The sequence below is a fragment of the Hippocampus guttulatus genome, chromosome 20, assembly GCF_054856545.1.
Source record: "Hippocampus guttulatus isolate MCC_2025c chromosome 20, RoL_Hgut_1.0, whole genome shotgun sequence".
Classification (NCBI taxonomy): domain Eukaryota; kingdom Metazoa; phylum Chordata; class Actinopteri; order Syngnathiformes; family Syngnathidae; genus Hippocampus; species Hippocampus guttulatus.
The window spans coordinates 6,103,554-6,125,638 of NC_141280.1; the positions used below are offsets into that span (position 1 = coordinate 6,103,554).

A 22,085-nucleotide genomic window follows, 5' to 3' on the forward strand; every position below is an offset into this window, starting at 1 on the left:
CTCTGCTCTTATTGAACATAGTTGGATTTGGACAATGATTCTGCAGCAATACACCCGCATACCTTTCTTTTTTGTGTTTCTTATTAACCCCCCCAACCTCGAGACGCATAATTGGCGTAAGTTAAAAACTTTGAGATGAGGTATTACTTTAAATTATTCATGAGGCTGTTCATCAGGGAAGCGCTCGCTCTCCATTACGTTATTGGTTTATGCAAAACAGGAAACTAACTGGCTGCCGGAATATGAGCGTCGTTAAGTGCCCGCGTAAACCTATTTGGTTGTGTGTGACTTGGACACACAGACAAATTAGACAAGACTCGAAAATAAGGACGAAAGTGGAAAAGCAACCAGACATCCATAAATTGTGAATACAGCTCGTCGTCTTCATTAGGTGCCTTGTTCAAAGGTGTCAGTCAGGAGAAAGGCTACGAATCAATTTCCAAGCCACTCAATCTACCACAGAGTATAGACAGTCATGTTCTCGTGGCATTATGCGGGACTGAATGTTCTTCCAAAATTGACAAAATCTGGCCAGGTAGGCTGCCAAAAGGCCCAGAGCAATATTGAAGGAGCCGCAGTCATTTCTGGCGAGTGCTGACCATTTAATACGTGTGACAACAATCTCCAGTCTGCTTCACATGTCTGGGCTATGTATGGTGTACGAGCGCAATCTTATCTTTAAAAAAAAACAAAAAGCACACTTGAGCTCTCTGTACGAAAATATACAATTGAATTGTACTGGTTGTTGGTCACATGAAGAGTGAAAGTAGTTTTGAAATTATTCATCCTGGTCTGTGTGCAGATGAATTGAATACCTTAGTAAGTCAGATAAAAGAACCTTTTTTTTGTAATGTCAAGGAATGTGAGAGAGGCCGAGGTAAGGGTTACTCAAAGTCTGAAGCCATTATTTGGGCGCGCCCGCGAGGCTGAGGTACGTTACAGTACACGCTCTGTTGCGTCATAGGGAGTACGAGCTAGAAAGAGAATCATCAGATCGGCTTTTGATATTGGCCCCTCCGTGGACTCGATGGTTGAGAGAACAGCGCAACGGCGCTCCACTTTTCACAGCAGATGAAATATTCTTCGGTTGGCTCCATACAGTAATGCGGTGGTGTTTCTTTGAACACGAAGAGAGCACGGACACGGCTTTGCCCGGTTTGTTTGTTGTCGGTTACGCCGTCCTCTGCTGTACCTCGCCTGTTACATAAAGCATAAAGCATTCTCTTTGTTCGCTCTCTAGGCAGCGGGTGGGGGTCCCTGACGCTGAGAGCGATGTTAACGCATTCATTGATCGGTGCTGGAACAGCTGGCAGCTCAAGAGAGGAACACTGCATGGTTTGTTTGTTTTTTGGCCTCCCTTTGTCTTAGCTTAGTCACATTCTTGCGAGATGACTTGAAGGAATGCAAGAACCAAAGTGTTTGTCTGATTCGGCAAAAAATCACATGTACAAAATATGCCACGACGAGAATGTCAAATAATGGTCTCAGTTGACAACTTGAGGCCATTATTATTTGACTCAGGCTGTCGACTGAGACCAATTTAGGCGCCCAGGCACCCTAATTTCTCTGTTGTACACCGAAAAAAAAAAAGGTTGCGCACAGGCTTTCACGAGTGGGTGAGGCAGGTAATAGTGACTCTCAATTCCTCTGTACCAAATATTCGATATCTGCTTAACTCATTCACTCCCAAAGACGTTTTTAAACGTCTTTTCAGACTTGGTCCAGAATTGGCTGGTACTGAATGAGTTAAGTGCAATTTTGGTGAACAGAGCCTAAACGTAGGGATATTTTATTCATTGTTCTATTTTTCAATTCTTGAGTATTGTCTAGGACTCATTTACGACTAACATCAATAACACAGCGTTTTCTATCGCTAATTAGAGGTGCTAAATGAACCCAACAAAAAAATGACTTACTTATAGTGTATTGTACAGGGCCTGCTGCCTTCGTTTAGCGACGGCTCTGGCGTTAGCAGCTAACAGCTAGATGTAAGCAAGCAAGACGGTGAGAGCCATCAGATCCAAACCAGTTCAATAGACGTAAATGAAAGATGTGAATAACATTGTGTCTTGTCCAGAGGGGCGTCACCAGCTACCAATTTGAACGTTGAAAATGTTTATACTGTGGTCAAGGTGACAGTGGAAAAGTTAAGATGACCATTGCAATAATTCTACCTGGTGTCACGCCATAGTTGTTCTCATAAAGAATTAGGATATGATAAGTGCATTAAATTTACTGCCTCTGCGGGGGGTTTTTTTCTGTTGTTTATCACAGTTTAATATTCTCCTGCAGCACTCCGTGTCTTGTTTGCCGGGATGTCATTTCATTTTATCTCCTCGTCTTTCCCCAACTTTGTTCATTCCTTCAAGGTGACGCTTGCACTTTTTCTTGTTCACTGACCGAGATTCACAAACTCGGGAATCAGTTGCGTCTCCTGAAAAGACTCCTAGTTGTAGAATGACACCTTGATCCAGTGGGGCCCTCGTGTTTGTTTAGCGCAACCCCAGTAGACACGGGCCATATGCCGCTTCCTGATGGTCATTTGTTTATCGCGTCATCTCTGGAGACGTCGGGTTCACCCGTGTGTCGGAAGAACCGCAGCTGGGTCGGTCCAGAGGGGGCTCACAGACGACTTGGCCCAGCTGTGGATCTCTGTCCTGGGACGCGAGGGTCCCCATGGAGTTGGTCGCTTTGATCCAGGCCCACATTGGACACGGAAAATCCCGGTCATGTCACGGCCGTGAACCATACCTCACAGTAACTATTATACATGATCCTTTTGGGCATCAATGCAAGTTCGAACCACTGCCTCACAGTTCTGAGGTTCTGAGTTTGAATCCCGGCCCCGAGCCTTCCTGTGTGGAGAAAGAGGATTCGGATTTTTCTCTCTGTACTCTAGTTTCCTCGCAAATTCCCAAAACATGCATGAAACTGTCCATCGATGTGAATGTGAGTGTGATTGCTTGTGTGTATGCCCTGCAACTGAATAGCAAGAAGGGGGCGCACCCCTGCCCGGATAGGCCGCAGCTCACCCATCATCAGAATGAATTTAAGCTCCATTAAAAGTTAATGTTTGAAAGATCACCAGTGGAGACTATTCCAGTGAAACGCAAAATAGACTCAGGATTGGTCGCCAGCCACTCGCAAGTGTGGCCCTTTCACACTGGCCAGCTCAACAAGGCTGACTCCTTCCGCCTCGCAGCGCACGTCTTTCCGCTCCCACGACACGAGACTCGGCTAAAAATAGTACATTGGCCTTGAGCTCACATAGCATAGAATGACCCCGGAGGGAACGAGTTTGCGTTTGCTCGAATGGCTTAATTGCCAGTGACGCTCATTGACGTCATTGATAGATCACGCAAATTCTGACATTATCGTCGATCACCGCTTTTGAAATACGACGCTGCCAATCTACAAGACTCTCAAACTGTGCAAATACTAGATGCACGAACCACGACACCGCGGAGTAATTTGTGCGAAACGGACGCCCGAATGTGCCTGCGTACGCTTGCACTTGACAACCCCCTTCTCTTCGCGCTAGCAGCGTCTTTCCGCCGATGACGAGGCTCGACACCACACGGCTATAATTACAGCGGTGTCGACTGCAATACAAAGAAAAGGAAATCACGTCTCCGGCTTCCTCCTAAATTTCCTGTGCATGCATGACAAAAGCTGCCGAGGAACGGAGAGGGGAAAAAAAATAGCGAGGATGCAGAAATTAAATGCCGCTATGGGTTGGAGTTAACGCGTGAGCCTGTCAGAGCGCTTTAGCCAGAGCGGTGACATTATCAGAGGTGACCTCCTCCGCCACTTGTGTGCTAAATGTACAACTGTACGCAAGTTGCACATTCAACACGCCCTGCTATGCACCGCATACCGCAAATCGTGTAAGACAGAAGACGCTGGGCTGACCTCGCCCTCGGCGGCATTTGTGAACGCTGTACTTGACGCAATTAGACTTCAGCACTTTAAAAAATAAATAAAATAAAAGGAAAATCCCCACGGCGGCGCGGCTGGCAGGAATGTACAGGATTGCATTTTGAACGCAGGCTAAACAATATTTTGTGAGAAGACAAACGGAAGGTGACGAGATGTTCTGTTTTTCGTGGACCCCTTTTAGGACAACCAGAAAAGGTGTCTGATGTTTTATTCAGATCATCGTTCATCAGAAATCTTATCCTGAAATTAACCATCATCACCATAATCATCGACAGTGATTCTAAAGTCTAACCAGCGACCATTTTTCTTGACAGCTCAAATTTTTGTGATAGCAGTAATCCCGCCCCTTTTTTTTGTGGTCATCTTAAAAGTGTCAAAACCTCAACTCAAATGTATTTATAGAGCACTTTCAAATAGCCATTCAAAAACCGAAATCACATCTCGTTGTACTCTGTCTCCCGTCGTTCGCCGGTCACGCTACTGAACACGGTCGCTTCCTGTCTCTTCACCTGAACGAGCTCCCTAAAGTCGTTACGGGCCCGATCAACGCCGAGATCCAATAACGGACGCACGAGTTTAACCCCTTGAGAGTGTCAAATGGCAACAAAGGAGCGAGGATAACAAGGTGAGATCTAAGTGGGCCTCCCCAAGGGTGAGAGAGTGCTGGAAATGCTGTCGATGGCCTTGTCCGTTAAAGCAATTTTAACTATACGGCGAACCCCTGTTTACTGGGACGGATACAATCCACAACGACTTCAAATAGCTAAAAATCTGCGCTATCGGGAAAAAAAAGGTCCTACATGAGTCAGTTTGTGTTTTAACCCTTTCATGCACCCTGTAACTTGATAACTATAAGATGTCAACTGTTAATGTACAGAATAGTGCATTGTTGACTGTGGCTCTCCTTTCAGTAAGAATACTATTAAACCATCGCATAAAAAAAAAACACCAAAAAAAAACAAATTGCAAAAAAAAAGAAAGAATGCACCTCTATTGTGAGGAAATGTGAGTATCAATGAATACCTCTGTAACACAGACACAGGCTTCGTAAACCAATTCTTGTCTGATGTCTACCTCACAATTAGCCGCGCTCTGTTTGCGCCCGATACATTTTATTTATTTTTTCTCAACGACAAAAAAAAAATTTGAGCGGAGAAAATAGCTCATTACTGAACGGGGACGACGCTATCGCAGCAAGCTAATTGGTGTCGTTTAGTCTGCAGCATATGCGGCTAACTTTTCAGCCCAAACGGGTCACCGGTAAATAACTGAATGATGATGCCATCTGTTTTCTGCTGCTGGCTGCTGCCGGCGTCTCTATTCAGTCTTTTATAATAATAATGATAATAACAATGGGGCGGCACAGTGGTGGACTGGTTAGCACGTAGGCCTCACGGTGCTGAGATACCGGGTTCGATTCCAAGGCCCCGCATCTGAACCACTTGATGCCTGAATTTAAAAAAAGAAAATCAAATGGGTGTGTTTTTGCTTTCAATCACGTTTGCAATGCTAATAAGAGTGGCAGTTTCGAAAGAAAGTGCCCAGATACGCCCGCTTATTTTTAGTGCTACATCAAACTAACGGACAGAAATTACGTCTGTAAAGCTGTTCAAACCTTCCTTGAACAAACAGCAAGCAGGTCGCGCCATGAAGTCGAAAGACGCTGTTAGCCTGTGATCCTTCCGGTAGCGTCGGCGGCGGTACTCCCGCGGGAGCGGGGCGCCACATTCGGCAAGCCGAAGCCACCCGGTATTTGGATGCGGTGTCAACGCGCAAAGGCTCAACATCAAGCGCCACTCAGACCTTCATGTCGAATCTTAAAGACTCCCGTGTTTCATGTGTGCGCCATCCTCGCTGCGGCGTCGCTCGCGAGTGCAGCTCTTTGAATCCCGACGCCCTCCCGAGATTAAATAGCGGGGCGACTTGTCAAGTCAGCGTCATTTTATTTTTTTTTTAAATAGGAAAAAAGTGACGCTTTTATGGCTTTTGAGTGCATGTGTGTGATGCGCAGCTCTTGTCTTCATTTGTGAAGATGCGTTCAGACACAACTTGTCAGCTGTCATCTGGAAAAAAAAGATGGAACATTTTTACATCTTTGTCAGACGCTCGAGCAGACGAAGCTGCTACGCGGGGTCCGATAATAATATCTCGGTGAAGCAGCATGTGGCTAATAATTTTTACACACACTGAGCCTTCCATCCATCCAGATGTTGGACTCTAAGCGATTTAGGGTCGTGGTTGAGTTGGACATGCTAACCGCTAGCCACGCTCTGCTCCAACTGCTAACACTAAGATCCAGCCGCGCGATGCAATTTCGGCCCTCTGTCCAAGCTTGCCCCCTAGTGAGGAATGCCTGCTCAGGTGAACTCACATTTCAGAGTGTGAAAAAAAAAAAACCTTGACTTTGAAATAAGTCCTTTCTTTTTCTAGATTATAAAATTAGGATCAGCCTCGAGATGTTATTCCGCTCTCTCCTTTTGACTTTCATTTCGAGACCAGATTTATTTTTATTCTTCCCGTCTGCGGCTTTGGGCTTGCCTGCGTGGGTCAAAGATGAAAATCTGATTCCAGGAAATAAAGGCGGCAATCCTCAATCGCTGAAATATGCCGAGGGTTTGTTGTGACTCTTCAACAAAAGATGACAAAACGCCCCTCAATAATTTTGAGAAGCAGAACAATAAGCAGCTTTGGTACATATTTTTCCAATCCGGAAACAAACATCATCATCCAGCTCGATCTCTCCCAAACGACCGCTCTAATAATTCCATTAAAAATATGATTTATTCATACCAAAGTAAAACAGATTTAAATGCTGGCTCTCAAATCTTACATTTGTCATTTGAAGTGACACAAGTAGTGAGCTCCCATCAGATTATCATATTGATTTATTTTGTCTGACTGGAGTGCACCGTTGTCAGGATGAATAGGAATGAGTCAACCTCGTCCAATTAGGCTTTGCAGTCCTTGAAGAATCTGCACGAAGGGGTGGGAGGCGCGAGGGCTATTTTTCAATTTTCTATTTTTTCAATATTTCCCAATGTGATTCATCAACCGCCCAACTCTGGAGGCGGAGTAACTTATCTGGGAAATTTCGACCCCAGAATCTCTGATCCATGCAGGCAGGCGTGCTAACTGGCGTCGTCTGATACAGAATTATGGAGATCAAAATTATTCTTCTGGTCCACCAAGGCCTTATCGCTAAAACATGAAAAAAAAATACATATCAACATAAAATGCTGTCCTTTTTCAAATTGCGCAAGAGCCTTGCGCCAGAAGCTAACGTCTTCCAACGTCACTCCGTGCTTTTCCCGTCACACATCTTGTAACTTCAAGTTGCCGTGATCAGTAAAGGAAATGATTCCAAATGATTCATTTTGCGTCAAGATGACATCTTGAGCACTTTTGGACAAGGTCCGAACGTTCAGGTTTCACCGTGGCAGGGAGCCTCGTCGCTAAAATGACAAGTTGTGTGCTAAACACTCGCAAGCAGGAGGGGTTAATTACTGGGATTCCTCGCTGCCGCTGTCACCCTGCACCAGTGACTAATAGCTTTATTAGGGCAGCTTTCAGTCTAATTAAACGGCGCTAATCTCGTTTGGCAAATATTGCGAGGTGCAAGTTCAAGGTGCTCCTGTGGGCCCCCCCCCCGACCCCCACCCTCGAGGTTCGCCTCGGCGCCATGACAAGCCGATTTTACAAGCGTGGCGTGTCGTTAACATCTGCCACTTGTCATGCTAAATACAATAAGTCTGTCAAATGGACTGACATATTTATTCGAGTGGGCTGTGGATCAGCTACTTGGGTCTTCCACCACTATCACATCGCGATGACAGAAACCAATATAACAGCACGCGGCCGTACCACGTACATCAGCTGAAAGAGTTTCACAATCGGTACGTTTCTAATATCAGAACAAAGCACTTTGCTAACCCCTGACCACCATTGTTCCAACACAGCCAGAGCTCCAATTCAGCGCTTGTCAAAAGAACGGCAATCGGCACAGCATGCGAGCCCCGCCGGAGCCGCAATCAAGTCATTCCGTCGCAGTCTCCAGCGAAAAATTCAAGCTAATCACTGACATCGCCCGGTTGGTGGGCATCAAACCACCATTTTATTTGTGACAGCATCACACGCTAAAGTGAATGTCGCTGTCCTTCTAAAACCTGACAAATATATTAAAGCCATGCAGTCGTCCATAGATAGGCCGAGTTCACTGGTGACCATAAAATGAGTGAAATTTAAAATGTCTGACTGGACGGATGATTGGCCGCCCGGTGGGTGACTGGTTAGCGCGTCGGCCTCGCGGTGCAGACGTGCGGGCTTCGATTCCGGCTGCGGCCTTCCTGTGTGGAATTTGCATGTTCTCCTCGTGCCTTTGTGGGTTTTCTCCGGGTAATCCGGTTTCCTCCCACATTCCAAAAACATGCGTGGCAGCTCTAAAATTGTCCAGAGGTGTGAGCGTGAGCACAGATAGTTGTTCGTCTGTGTGTGCCCTGCGATTGGCTGGCAACCAGTTCCGGGTGTACCCCGATGATGGCTGGGATAGGCTCCAGCACACCCCGCAGCCCTTGTGAGGATCAGTAGATCAGAAAAATCATTTGCCTAGTCCCAGAGGGTGAAAGGGATTTATTTTTTTGTGCCAGTTGCTAAATGCCAGCTCTGGATGAAGTAATTCAGTCATCTATGAGTTTTATACAGTTTCTATCATGTAATGTCATATACCTCATAATTCACGACACACAAGGCCACCGGCTTTTTCAGTTTTTCTTTTCCAATTGACCTTGGAGCAGCATTGCAAAATTGCCACCTGGCAAGAAGTTTTTCTGTCCCTGAGTGCAGTTCAGCGCCAGTTTAGGAAGCTTTATGGTCATAATACTGCTCCAATGAGAGCGATGATAAAGCTTTACTCATACTGACCTCAGCTTGTTGAACATCATCATCTTCTGCTTGAAGCCTTTGAACAACTTCAAGGCAGTACGGGTCAAGCTTCATCATTTTCCAAAGGATGTGCTGAATCGAGGTTTTGTTGACGCTGGCTCCGCTGCATCCCTTGACATCAATTTTCCCTACTTTGTGGCCACGTCTGCTCTAAGAGTTCAGTGTTTCCATCATGGGTGACAGCAGCAGGCACGCTGAACCCTGAATGGTTTGTCCAAATGAGAATTTATTTTGAGAAACGTGCCATGGATAGCATAATTTGACCAACATGCTGAAGTATTCTCAAACTGGCGCTGAGCTGGGTGGGTCTGTAATACATCCCGGTGATTTCCAAAAATAATAATTTTTCCTAAAACCCTTCAATGACGAGTTTTCTACTGAGCTAATCGCCCTCTTGATGTCATCAAACAAAATTATCTCCGTAGACGCCATTTTCTTAATTTATCCAACCGCAGTCTCGCAGCCATGTTTCCAGTCCAAATTTTTCCAAAAAATAAAAAGGGACGCGGGGAAGCGGCCGCGCTTGGCCTACAATTAAAATAATTCTTGCAGTAATTAAGCAGAATCAAATTAAAGCGCACAGTGCTTCCTCCAAGGAGAGTGCGGCGTGTGTAATTGGAAATTTCGTAATGGTTTGCGTGATTAAATATGCATTAAGCGGCGTGGCATGCCTATCAGTCAGCGACGACGGCGGCGGACGGCTGGTGTCGAGCTAATGTCGCTTTTAAAGTGTTCCCGATGTCGCCCATCGCGCAGCGCGGCTTGGTGATCGCTCGTTGATAGCAATCGCTGCTATCGTCGCCGTTAAAAGGGACATATCGCCGAAAGTGACTTTTTAACCCCGGCGGCGCAGCGTTGCCTCCGGCTGCCTCTGTCTATTTCTGAAAAATATCTGTGAGGATCCCGACTTTCTGTCTAGGCTAATTTAGAAAATGATTGTCAACAATGACCTGTTAGCAAGGCGGGGGTTAAGTTCCAGAGCCACTTTCAAACGGTTACATTGTCTGAAACAATATCATACAGTCAGATGTCAATTTATTCATTTATTTATTTTTTGTTTGTTTGTTCACGTGAGCGCCGCGTTTGCATGAACCTCGGCTCGCTCTTGCCTGCCCGTGTACAGTACGATTTATAATTCAAGCACAGTCGGGAGATGGGGGAAATGAAAAATTGATTTGAGTGGAGCGCCACGGAGATGATTTATTTTCAATGTCTGATTTCCCACAACGCTTCTGCCAGTCTTTTTGTCTCTCGCTAGAGTTTGAGGTGAGGATTGGGCTATGAACAGCAACGTGTTTCATGGTCACGCTTGCGCGCGTTACGCTAACATACACAAAACATGTTAACACGGTTCGGTGCATCAGGTTTAGGGAAAAAAAAAGGGGGGCGGGGGCGCGAAATATTGGCTGGCTGGAAATCGTAACTCTGTATTGTGTTGCTGTTTTTGAAACCCTAACCGTGTCTTGAACCTTTTTTCAAGCAAGTCTTGCTGTTTCAAGCCTCGGTTAACGTTTCAGCCCTTGTTCGATCGCATCATTCAGACTTGAAACCCTAACAATAGATTCAAACCATACCACCGGAGGCATACTATTCTTTTGGTTTGGTAATGCTTGGATTTTTTTTTTCAATATAAAATATCTGCTATGCCTTGATAAAGGTTGGGAAACCTTGAATTATAATAATCCCTCAAGCAAAAGCTGGTCAAGTGTCCTTGACGCTCGGAAAAAGGAAAAACTACGAACGGGGAGAAGTCCAGCCTCCCGGCATGCAACAGATAACCGCCGAAGTTGCGAGCTCTGCCACTATACTGTACGTATCCGCCCCCCCCCCCCCACACACACACACACACCCCTCAGTTCATGTGACCTTGACCCCCGGGTGCCTCAATCCCTCAAGGACGCCAAATCCTTGCGCCCCGCGGCATCCCGACAACTGCCAACGTCGGCTCGGACCAATAAAACATGATGAATGCAGATTGTTTGCGCCTTGACAGGCTCATCCGTTTCCGAACAAGCCGGCCTTTGCGGGCCGGAGACAAACGCAAAAAGACAAAATATTCACACGCAACCATAGCTCGCCACCCGTTATCAGATGTCCGCCAGCAGAGTTGATGTTTTTCTTCCCATGGGCCGGCAGGTGGCAAGCAAATTGCAAGTTGAGTCGAAAACAACATAGTACAGTAAAAACGGACTGAAGCGGTCGAGGCGTCCTGGTGACGCCCATCTTCCTAATCTGCTGGCAGATGGATTTATGCTGTCTGATATTCGCCATGGCAACAGTGCTGGGGGACTCGTTTTAGGCTTGTGCTGATTTGCTTAGAAAGGACAGCGAAAAGAAGAGGAAAAATTGCTGTTCAAGCACTGCCCTGAATTAATTGTGAAATATATAAACACTGGTTCGATTTATTGTTGTCATTAAATTACCGTTTGGAATTTGGGTTAGGGTTCCAAGTCAGGTTTGGCATTTTAAATTAGGGTTTCCGACCTAGGATAGGGTTAGGGTCTCGAGACACTGTTCCGGTTTCAAGTTTAGATTTCGGATTGTAAGTTTGTGTTTCAATTTTCGAAATTAGGGTTTCAAGTGTGGGTTTGCATTTCAAGATGGGGCACACGCTCATTTACCTCAGACATGCAATCATCAACACGGATACAAAGAAATCATAATGTGGCCACTGATGGATTCAGACAGTTCTGATATCATCGGTTAGGATCGAGTGTTTCAAGTGAGTGTTCGTGGCGTTTCGAACCTGGGTTAGGGTTTCAAGTTTGAATTTCAAAGTAGGGTTTGAAACCTTTCGCACACCCTGTAACCTGATAACAGGATCAACTGTCCACTGTAGTAAACGCTGTCCCTGAAAGGGTTCAGCCAACCTCGGTTGAGATTTTAAACTTGGGTTGTGGTTTCAAACAGGATTTGGCATTTCTTGAAAGGTTCCAAAGTAGGGCCACCGTTTGGTTTCCAATCAGGGTATGAGATTCGACTAATTTAAATTCCGATCTCAGGCCTATTTTGACTTTGGAAATAGGAAGTTAGCAGCGCTTCATAGACCCACTGCGCTGACATACGGGGGACTCTCACCCCGGCAATTAATGATGAATTAGCATTGCATCAATATTAAACAAAAAGAAAGATGCTAATGGACTGCAATTGGTTGAAATATTCAGCGAGAGGAGCTCCGAGTTGTGTGATGCGGGACAGCGGCGTCTCTCTACCGGGAGGGAAGGCCGCAATCCCGGCTGACTTGGACGTCACGGAGGGGGTGGCTCGTGAAAGTTTAATGGAGGCTCGTTACGCATAAACCGAGCACTCCTTAAACGACGACCCTCGCTCACTCGGCCCGGCGTCCTGAATAAATCATTCCCTGCCAGGGGACCGCAAAGTCTCCTTTCGGCACCTGGATCTCAGGGCGTTCCCTAAAGACGACCCTCATTACAGAGCTCACGGGGAAGCTAGCGGAGCTTTTGGAGAGTTTTCTTAGCTTAATAGTAGCAAACACTGATTAGCCAACAGTTAGCTTCAAGACTTAGCAACATAGCAACACACGTACACTGATAATATAACAATACTCTATAAAGGCATATATTCTTTATCCCGCATCTTACTATCGGACTAGCAGTTGAGGCAGCTCTTTTTCGTTTGTCTGTAAGACTGTGTTGTACTGCCTCCTGGTGGCGTATAATATTAGTGCTATTTATAATTTTTTTAAAACAAACGCATTTGTTTTTTTTTTGAAGGGCGGCTGCAACAGATTCATTTGCATGTCCGTTAATTTTGATGAAGAAAGATGTGACCAAAAAAAAAGAAAGTAAACTGAGCTTCCTTTCATCAGTCAAGTTTTCTCCGCTTGTCCAGGTTGACACGCACAACGAGCACTGTCCGTGCCCTGTGGGAGCCGAGCAGTCGTCCCGTCACAGATGCGCCGCACCCTCGAAATGAGTCTGCGAAGGAGGCGTCGCTGAGATCCAAAGACGTGAAGCGAGGTGAGGGGTTGTTGGCTTTTTAAGATTTCTCTCTCTCTCTCTCTCAAAAAAAACCGAGCATTCACAGCCAAAGAAATGATTGCTTTTTATCATCAGCTCACACTCATAAAATCCTCTCTTCGTTTTTTTTCCCCACTTGGCGCCAAAGCGTAACAAACGTTATCTGGTTTGAGAAAGCGACATATAACAACAAGCAGGAGGTTGTTGGCCTCAGAAGCCACTTGCAATCACGCCGGCTCCAGCTGGGGAACTCAATACGACGAATGTTCACCTGTCAGCTTGTACAAACTGCAACAGAGTCCATTCAGTAACTTTAATGGGCTTTTGAGTCACAGTCAAAACAAATAGAAAGCAGGCGGAGCCCTGGAATTCACCCAATATGGCTGCTTCAAACCAAAATGGCCGACGTTCTTTTTACACCCACGTTTTTGACTTGGATTTCAAGTAGATTGGATGACCTTTACCCAAGGTTGGGGTAATTATTTTGACCCAGCAGATTGAATAATCAAATATTTTTTTTAAAATAATTTTTAAAAAAGTACACGAACCCTGTTGCTGGATTGACTATATATTTATTTTTTATCCAGCAGTTTTAAGCATGTTGAGATGTCACCCATCAACCTGGGAAATTAGTATCGGATCATCTTTTTTTTTCCTTTTACGACACAGTGCTTAACTCCCTGACTTTGGTCCTCTTGCCTGCGCGAAGGTGTGCAGGTGCATGTGGCAGCCGAGGGGAGATAAACTTCATTAGAGAACAAAGCCTAATCTCCATTTTAACCTTATGCTTTCCCCGCCGAGCGAAGAACTCGCGGCGCCCCGAGGCGAGCTGCGGAATACCGATGAACGCTGCCAACCTCGCTAAGGGCCGATGCTAATGCCTCCTCCCCCGGTAGTTCTTGCAAAACATGATTTGCCCAAGAGATCTTTAGGTACGTTTTCTGAAGGATCGGAACGTCCGTTTCGCGAGATGTTTGTCACGCGTTCCTCAGTATTCCTGTCTGAGGATAAGATTTGGTGTCATGTCTTGATCTGTTTTTGGATTTTGGTTTGCAGCTGCAGTGGAGGGCGTTCTCTCCAGTGAGGCAGTTGTTTTGCATTGTAAGCAACTTCTGGGACTACTTAAGGACTGCTTTGCCGTCAAGTCGTCATTCACTGAGCGACCCCTTGTGGCCACACCCGTGTAGTTTTGAAATCATGAAAGCGAACCTGCGCCGATCATCTTGTTTTTCGTGATAGTTTTTGTCAAAGAGGAGACTTAAGCTGCGGTGTAGCAGGTGAACAATCCCCAAGTGTTGGTGGTGTCTTTTTTTTCCCCTCCAGTAAGCCTTAGTAGCTTTGGAAGGTTTGAGCCCCCAGATCTGCCACGTCAATGTGGGCCCACGCCTGCTCTGACACGTCTAATCTCCGGGCGACATGCCATCAAAGCAGCCTTATTAGGACTTCAAGCGGGGTGCGAGGCCAACCAACCAAAGAAAAAGTGGGAAAGTCGCTCAACTGAAAGGGACACATACTCACACAAAAACAAAAGCTCCAAAATCATCAGTCGGCATCATGTTGGAGTCCTCGTAGAGCAGTTCTATTCCACTTTCTTCCCATCTCTGTTACTATAACATCACCTGAGTTGCCTGTTACTTTGTTGCCTGATTTTTATATTAGTTTTGTTTCCGCTTTCATAGTCACTTTGATCACCTTTCTTTGAAAAAAAAAAATTCTATATATATATATATATAACTTCTGCTGTTACTTATAACATGCTTTTGTTTGAACAAAGGCCAGACTGATGCAAAACAATTTTCGGCAATTTTTTTTTCTGTGAATAAAAAATCCCCCCGAAAAAAAAAGTCAAATAGATTAGGCCATTTTTAAATTCTCTATAGTGAATCTTCTTCAGATTCACGAGATTTACCAAACTTCCTGCGTCATCAAAACCCATAAAACAGGGCGTTTAATATAAATATGAGAACAGGTTTCATATGTGAGCTGATGAAGTCAAATGCAAATCACTTCTTCTCATCCAGCACCGTGATTCAACGTCTTGTCAGAACTTCCCGCGTTTGCTCTCAAGATTAGATTCCATTTGTGAGCCCCTGCTTTTAAAACGAGCTTACCCACACACACACACACACACAGAGGGGTTTTTTTTGTGTAATTGAAAATTGCTTTGGAATTCCATCTTCATCCCCTGGCTTCCATCAGCAGGACGTGTAAAATATATCAGCGAAGCGGCTTGCTGATAAGAAAACATGTTTATTCTGCTTAGTATTTATGAAACGCCTCCACATGGCTTTTTTCTCTACCTTCTCCACCTCGAAGCAATAATCTCCGCTGTTAGTGTGCAGAATGATAAAAAAAAAAAACACGAGGACGGATGAAGGAATGTCACGTTCCCGTTGTGGACTTTGGTGGGAATGCGGAGTTGTAGTTGTCCAAAAAGATTTTTTGTTGTTTTGTTTTGAGGACGTGGCGAGCAAAAAGAGAAGGTCAGCAAGGAGATGGCACTTTCTGTTCACTAACACTGTTGCGAACATTGTTTACCACTCTTATTGCTACTTTCATGATCACATTTGTTGTCACTTTTGATAAAATAGTTCACATTTTATTCAAGTCTTTGTTTTTATCAATTTTGTTAATACTTAAATCGTCATTGTTACCATTTTTGGAGCCTTTTATGCCTTTTGAACTTAACTTTTGAAGCCATTTTTTTATCGTTTTTTTCCCGCTTTGAAAAAACACACTTCACTTGTCATTTTTATATGCATGCAATTGATCTTCTTGTCACTCCACATGAATCAGATTGGTCTCACAATTTAGGAAAAAGAAACTTCTATTTGTCTCTTAAAACTTTAGTCAAAGTCTTGAGCACCCTGTCAGTCATGGACGTGTATTGCCCCCGTGTGGGCATAAGCTGTAACTGCATTAAGGGAAAATACAACTTCAACCATATAACGACGAGACGAGAGAGTGACAATTCTTGAATTAAATTTAGTTTGGGGTAAAATGTGAGAATAGTATAATTCTTGTACATTTTTTTACTACTTATTTCGTACGAATGACACGTTTACGCTTTCCTGGGAATGTGGATGATTTTTGTCAACTTTTGATAGTACCGTCCATTAGCAGCAGTGGATTTTGTCCCAATCACAAGGTGTTGAATTGGTTCCTAGACTAATTTGTATTGAAGGTAACAGGGGGGGTGTCAGTGATGTCTGCTGTCGGAAAGAGTAATTTTACTCCCATTTGACATGTTGACATCTCGGACAATATCGTCTTGCATGGATTCCGACACCGCGAGTTCCTCCTGCGCGTAGAATGTTCTACTCCTTCCCAACTGCAACTATTTGGATTACATAACATGGAATGTGCTGCAAGTGTCATGTACTGTACTGCTACCGCCTGGTCATCTAGCACAGTCCCCCCCCCCCCCCCTCCCTCAATCCTGTGTGAATGCAATGTGTGTCGATTTCACACCAAATCATCACCTCAATCTAAAGTATCAGCCACGACATTTCAACACCAACCTGCTATGTCACCAAACGGGCCAGACTGGCTACAAAATATTCTTTCGCTATGTTGAGGAACAGGCACAAGTGACAATAATGCAATAATTATTCTCAACGTGTTTTTCCAACTTATAAAAGTAAGTTTGTAATTCCCAACTACCGGTAAAAAAAAAAAAAAAAAGAGCCAATCCCCTCACACTATACGGAGACAAATCCTTGTGTGTGTGCGCTAACATCCTTGGCCAATTCCGATGATTCTGATTCTGATCAACAACTTTTGAAGGGGAATCTGAATGTATAGCTGTTATTGATTGCTGATTAGCTTTAGATATTAAAAAAAAAAAAAAAGAATGCGCAGGTGTGTGGCCGGTGTCCCAAAAGTAAAACTGTGCGCTTTCAAAAAATAGACATCCTGCCCATAGGCCTGTGTTGTGTGTCACGGCAGCTGATAGCAAAGGCAATCCACAACTGTGAGGACTTGCAGGGTGGGTGGGGTGGGGGGTCTTGCAGCCTAATGGCCAGCCTAGCTATCAGGAAGGCTCTCGTCTTGACTGACAGGCACTGCTTGTGACTTTGCTTCCCCTATAAGGGCACATCAACTTTAGGGCTCTGACGTTTCACTCGCCACCAGCTCCACCCGACCCCCTCCCGGTAGTGGAAGTATCTTTCTGGAACCTTCTGAATGGGAGCTTCCAGAAGCCCCCCACCCTCGCTGAGGTATAAAAAGCCCCCCAGTGTGCCGTGGGAGTCTGCATCGAGTCCAAAGACACTCACCGGAGGGAGCAGCAGCGCAAGTCCCAATTCAGATTCCGAGCTCTTCACAAAAAGCATCGACAGACTCGACCGCCACAGATTTCATATTCAAGGTAAGTCCAAAGCAAGCGATGTCAAACACGTTGTGGTAATTTCTGAATATTTTTTGAAGGAAGTTATCAACAAAAATGTGCGGCCGGATTGCGGCAATACTCAGACAACAATATTCCATGTTGACGAGTTATGGTCTATTCGGACGGAGCAGTGGAGTGGTGTGCCACGAGTATCTTAACGAGACCGAAGCATGGGCTGAGCACATGGCGCGGAGGGTGACCCTGAGCGTGAGCGCAATGGCAAACACCAGAGTCGCAGGAACTAAGAGCAGGAGATGATTTGACCCACGTGTGTGCTACCACGACTACTCTCTGCTGAAAAAGACTCGCATTCTATCTTAAATTGGCTTCGTTTAACATTGGGGTGTTAGGTAACCCATTGGGAGGGGGATGGTCAAAGGTGTTTGATTGACAGGACGAACATGTGCTGGCGCACCAGAAACAGCTGCTAAGCCCCGCCCCACAACTCCCTGAAACCACGTGGTGCTCTTTTATCACCAGAACTTGGACTCTGATTTTTAAATATTTGGAGTTTGGTTTGGAAGGGCGGCACAGTAGCCTCGTTGTTAGCACGTTTGTCTCGCAGTTCTGAGGTTCAGGGTTGAATCCTGGCTCAGTGTGGAGCTTGAATGTTCTCCATGTGTTTGTCTGGTTTTCTCCGGGTTTTCACGCACATTCTTAAAACTTGCTAAATGCTCAAATTCTCCACAGTGCCCGCCTAGCTACATGCTCTGCAATTAGCCGACCGGCCCTCAACGTATCCCACCCGGTTCCCCCAAGGTCATCTGAGATAGGCTCCAACTCACCCATTCCTCCAATTCCGAAAAAAGTTTGATAGATGAATCGATGTTGAATTGGGTTTATTTTTCTGCCAGATGCCCGAGAACGCCGCAAATGCCATGGAGGAGGAGACGGAGACCTTTGCCTTCCAGGCTGAGATTGCTCAGCTGATGTCACTGATCATCAACACCTTTTATTCCAACAAGGAGATCTTCCTCAGGGAGCTCATCTCCAACTCCTCTGATGTAAGTTTTATCACTTTATTGCACCCAACGTGAACTCAACTGTGATCTTAAATCCGAGGTACACGCTGAACCTTGATGTTTGACTTTTACGCCCGAGGCGGGAAATAAATAGCGCTGCTGAGTACAAATGAGATTCCCTCCGACAGGCTTTGGATAAAATCCGCTACGAGAGCTTGACCGACCCCAGCCGACTGGACTCCTGCAAAGACCTGAAGATCGAAGTCCGGCCCGACCTGCACGCTCGCACCCTCACCCTGGTCGATACGGGTATCGGCATGACCAAAGCCGACCTGATCAACAACCTGGGCACCATTGCCAAGTCGGGCACCAAGGCGTTCATGGAAGCCCTGCAGGCCGGAGCCGACATCTCCATGATCGGTCAGTTCGGCGTGGGCTTCTACTCGGCCTACCTGGTGGCCGACAAGGTGACGGTTGTCACCAAGCACAACGACGATGAGCAGTACATTTGGGAGTCCGCGGCCGGGGGCTCGTTCACTGTCCGTCCTGACACTGGTAAATTTCACTCGTTATTTCCAGCTCAATGCGCTGGCCCAGTAGTTAGCATTTATTAGTGCTGTTCTTTCGAAAACGGATGGACTTTATCACTCCAGTTCTTGAGATGATCCACCGAGCGTCGATGATCTCTTTATCGCTGACTTTCAGGGGAGTCAATTGGCAGAGGCACACGAGTGATCCTGCACCTCAAAGAAGATCAGACGGAATACTGCGAGGAGAAGCGCATCAAGGAAGTTGTGAAGAAGCACTCTCAGTTCATCGGATACCCCATCACACTTTACGTAAGGGAGTGTGTCGCGAGATGTTTTATTTTCCTGCAATGGAACTGAAAAGATCCCAATTTTTAAATTCCCATCCGTTATTCTCAAGGTGGAGAAGACGAGAGAGAAGGAGGTTGATCTGGAGGCAGGAGAGAAGGAGGAGGATGCGGACAAAGACGCTGCTGCGGAGAGCAAGGACAAACCGGAAATCGAGGACGTCGGCTCCGATGAGGACGAGGACACCAAGGAGAGCAAGAATAAGAGGAAGAAGAAGGTGAAGGAAAAGTACATGGACCAGGAGGAGCTGAACAAGACCAAGCCCATCTGGACCCGTAATCCTGATGACATCACCAACGAAGAGTACGGCGAGTTCTACAAGAGTCTCACCAACGACTGGGAGGACCACCTGGCCGTCAAGGTAAATGAACGCCGCAGCTCTTTGTCGATAAACTTGCCGCAACAGGATCCGTCCGAGCATTGTGGCTTCTTTTCGTCGGGTCTGCAGCATTTCTCCGTGGAGGGACAGTTGGAGTTCCGGGCACTGCTCTTTGTACCCAGACGAGCTGCATTTGACCTCTTTGAGAACAAGAAGAAGAGGAACAACATCAAGCTGTATGTGCGCAGGGTCTTCATCATGGACAACTGTGAGGAACTGATTCCAGAGTATCTCAGTAAGTATCTTTCTCTAAACGATCCCCTCCAGGTATTTTTTTTCTAACTCTTTCACAACTGACCAGTTTGGCTTCCTTTGTTTTCTACTCAGACTTCATCAAGGGCGTGGTGGACTCTGAGGACCTGCCCCTGAACATCTCCAGAGAGATGCTGCAGCAGAGCAAGATCCTCAAGGTCATCCGCAAGAACCTGGTCAAGAAGTGCCTGGAACTCTTCTCCGAGCTTGCGGAAGACAAGGACAACTACAAGAAGTGCTATGAGCAGTTCTCAAAGAACATCAAGGTAGATTGATTTCAAAAGTCAACATCCTTCAAAGATTCCTACCGCCGACGTTATTAACCCACATTTGTGATTTAGCTCGGCATCCACGAGGATTCCCAGAACAGGAAGAAACTGTCAGAGATGCTGAGATACTACACTTCCGCTTCTGGAGATGAGATGGTTTCTCTGAAGGACTACGTTTCACGCATGAAGGACAACCAGAAGCACATCTACTATATTACTGGTTTGTCATCATCCTGTTTTTATCCCGACTTTCGCTACATTTGCATGACTATTTAGCATGTCAAGCATATTAACCACCTGACTTCTGAAACAGGCGAGACCAAAGACCAGGTGGCCAACTCGGCCTTTGTGGAGCGCCTCCGCAAGGCCGGCTTGGAGGTCATCTACATGATCGAGCCCATCGACGAGTACTGCGTCCAGCAGCTGAAGGAGTACGATGGCAAGAACCTGGTCTCGGTCACCAAGGAAGGCCTTGAGCTACCCGAGGATGAGGATGACAAAAAGAAGCAGGAGGAACTCAAGACTAAGTTTGAGAACCTTTGTAAGATCATGAAGGACATCCTGGACAAGAAGATTGAAAAGGTTTGCGTGCAGGAGACACCGACTGTCTCTCCTTGCGTCTTTGCCGCGGCGATAACCAAATGCGGCATTCTTTCAAGGTGACCGTCTCCAACCGCCTGGTCTCGTCGCCCTGCTGCATCGTCACCAGCACGTACGGCTGGACGGCCAACATGGAGAGGATCATGAAGTCGCAAGCCCTGAGGGACAACTCCACCATGGGCTACATGACCGCTAAGAAGCACCTCGAGATCAACCCCCTGCATCCCATTGTGGAGACCTTGAGGGTGAAAGCAGAGGCGGACAAGAATGACAAGGCGGTGAAGGACCTGGTAATCCTTCTGTTCGAGACTGCACTGCTGTCCTCGGGATTCACGCTGGAGGACCCCCAGACGCATGCCAACCGCATCTACAGGATGATCAAACTTGGTCTCGGTGAGTGATTCTCCATTCGTCTGTCTGATCTTTTCTGATTTTAGTCTAGATTATCCTCAAGTAATTTTGAAGAGACCTAAGTAAGGCGTTCACACGAATGTATAATTGGCAGGCATCGACGAAGATGACGCTGCAGTTGAGGACATCATTCAGCCCGCTGAAGAGGACATGCCGGTCCTTGAGGGCGATGACGACACGTCAAGAATGGAGGAAGTCGACTGAAAACATCTGCTTTCATAATTTTACACGGTGTAATTTATTTGAGTCATTTGTTTCTAACAGTCACTTTTTGTCAAAAGAATGTAAAAAAAAAAAAAAGGAGCCCATGGCGTTGTCACAATCGACCCTCAGCTGCTTCTGTGAAACTGCTCGAAACATATTTTTATTTTGACTGATTCCAAGCAATTCTATTTTTGCTAGTTATAGATAATACAATTCAATTGATCAATGGATGTTTATAGCTCATCCATCCATCCATTCATTTTCTGTACCACCTATTCTCATAAGAGTCATAGGTGACCTGGATCCTACCTATCCCATCCTATACACCGCAAGTGTCAAACTCCAGTCCTCAAGGACCACTCTCCTGCCTATTTGAGATGTTTCTTTCTTGGGTGCTATACACGCACGACTAATTCCCAGCCATTCACAAGGAACATCTAGACAAACAATGAAACACTCATATTCGGACTGGGAAGCAGACATAATTATGGAGCGCCGTTCTTATCACAACAAAGAAAATATAGTTGCTTGGAACAATGTATTCATTTTTCTTTTGGAGTCTTCTCTTTAAACCTCAAATGAAAATATTAAGTCACTGGAAATATGTAGCCTCTGTCTTTTGTTACTTTTTTTAATGAAAGCATTCGTATTTGTATTAAAATCAACTAAGAAATACAAGTGAAATTCTTCCCTTGCCCTTTGTGTTGTATGTATCACTTTTACTTTTTATTTCCTCAAGGTAATGGCGTCACAAAGTGAGATTGCCGTAATTTTTTCCAATGTTCTGGAACGTTCCGTGAACGCAACAAGTTTTTATTTATTTATTTATTGTGTTCCGCCCCTTATGACGTTTGGCTTCAATAGCTCCCGCCCCGTTTTCCTGACT

At 45.6% G+C, this 22,085-nt stretch overlaps 1 protein-coding gene across 1 annotated transcript; it reads left to right on the forward strand.

Annotated features, from left to right (window-relative positions):
• Positions 1-1,256: 1,256 nt before the first annotated feature.
• On the forward strand, positions 1,257-21,859 carry LOC147187739 (heat shock protein HSP 90-alpha 1-like). The gene is made up of 13 exons (XM_086100009.1): positions 1,257-1,335; positions 12,730-12,857; positions 16,950-17,226; positions 18,102-18,251; positions 18,398-18,764; positions 18,915-19,048; positions 19,137-19,445; positions 19,533-19,698; positions 19,791-19,981; positions 20,057-20,204; positions 20,298-20,566; positions 20,644-20,977; positions 21,090-21,859. Exons 4-13 carry the CDS (start codon positions 18,102-18,104, stop codon positions 21,197-21,199), a joined length of 2,178 nt encoding a protein of 725 aa, XP_085956135.1. The 5' UTR covers positions 1,257-1,335; positions 12,730-12,857; positions 16,950-17,226; the 3' UTR covers positions 21,200-21,859.
• The last annotated feature ends 226 nt before the right edge of the window (positions 21,860-22,085 follow it).

Excerpts from the sequence above, each read along its gene's own strand:
- LOC147187739 (XM_086100009.1), top strand. The coding sequence starts at position 18,102 with ATGCCCGAGAACGCCGCAAATGCCATGGAGGAGGAGACGGAGACCTTT. Across the intron at positions 19,049-19,136 it reads GATACCCCATCACACTTTAC|GTGGAGAAGACGAGAGAGAA; the intron begins GTAAGGGAGTGT and ends GTTATTCTCAAG. Across the intron at positions 19,982-20,056 it reads AGTTCTCAAAGAACATCAAG|CTCGGCATCCACGAGGATTC; the intron begins GTAGATTGATTT and ends TTTGTGATTTAG.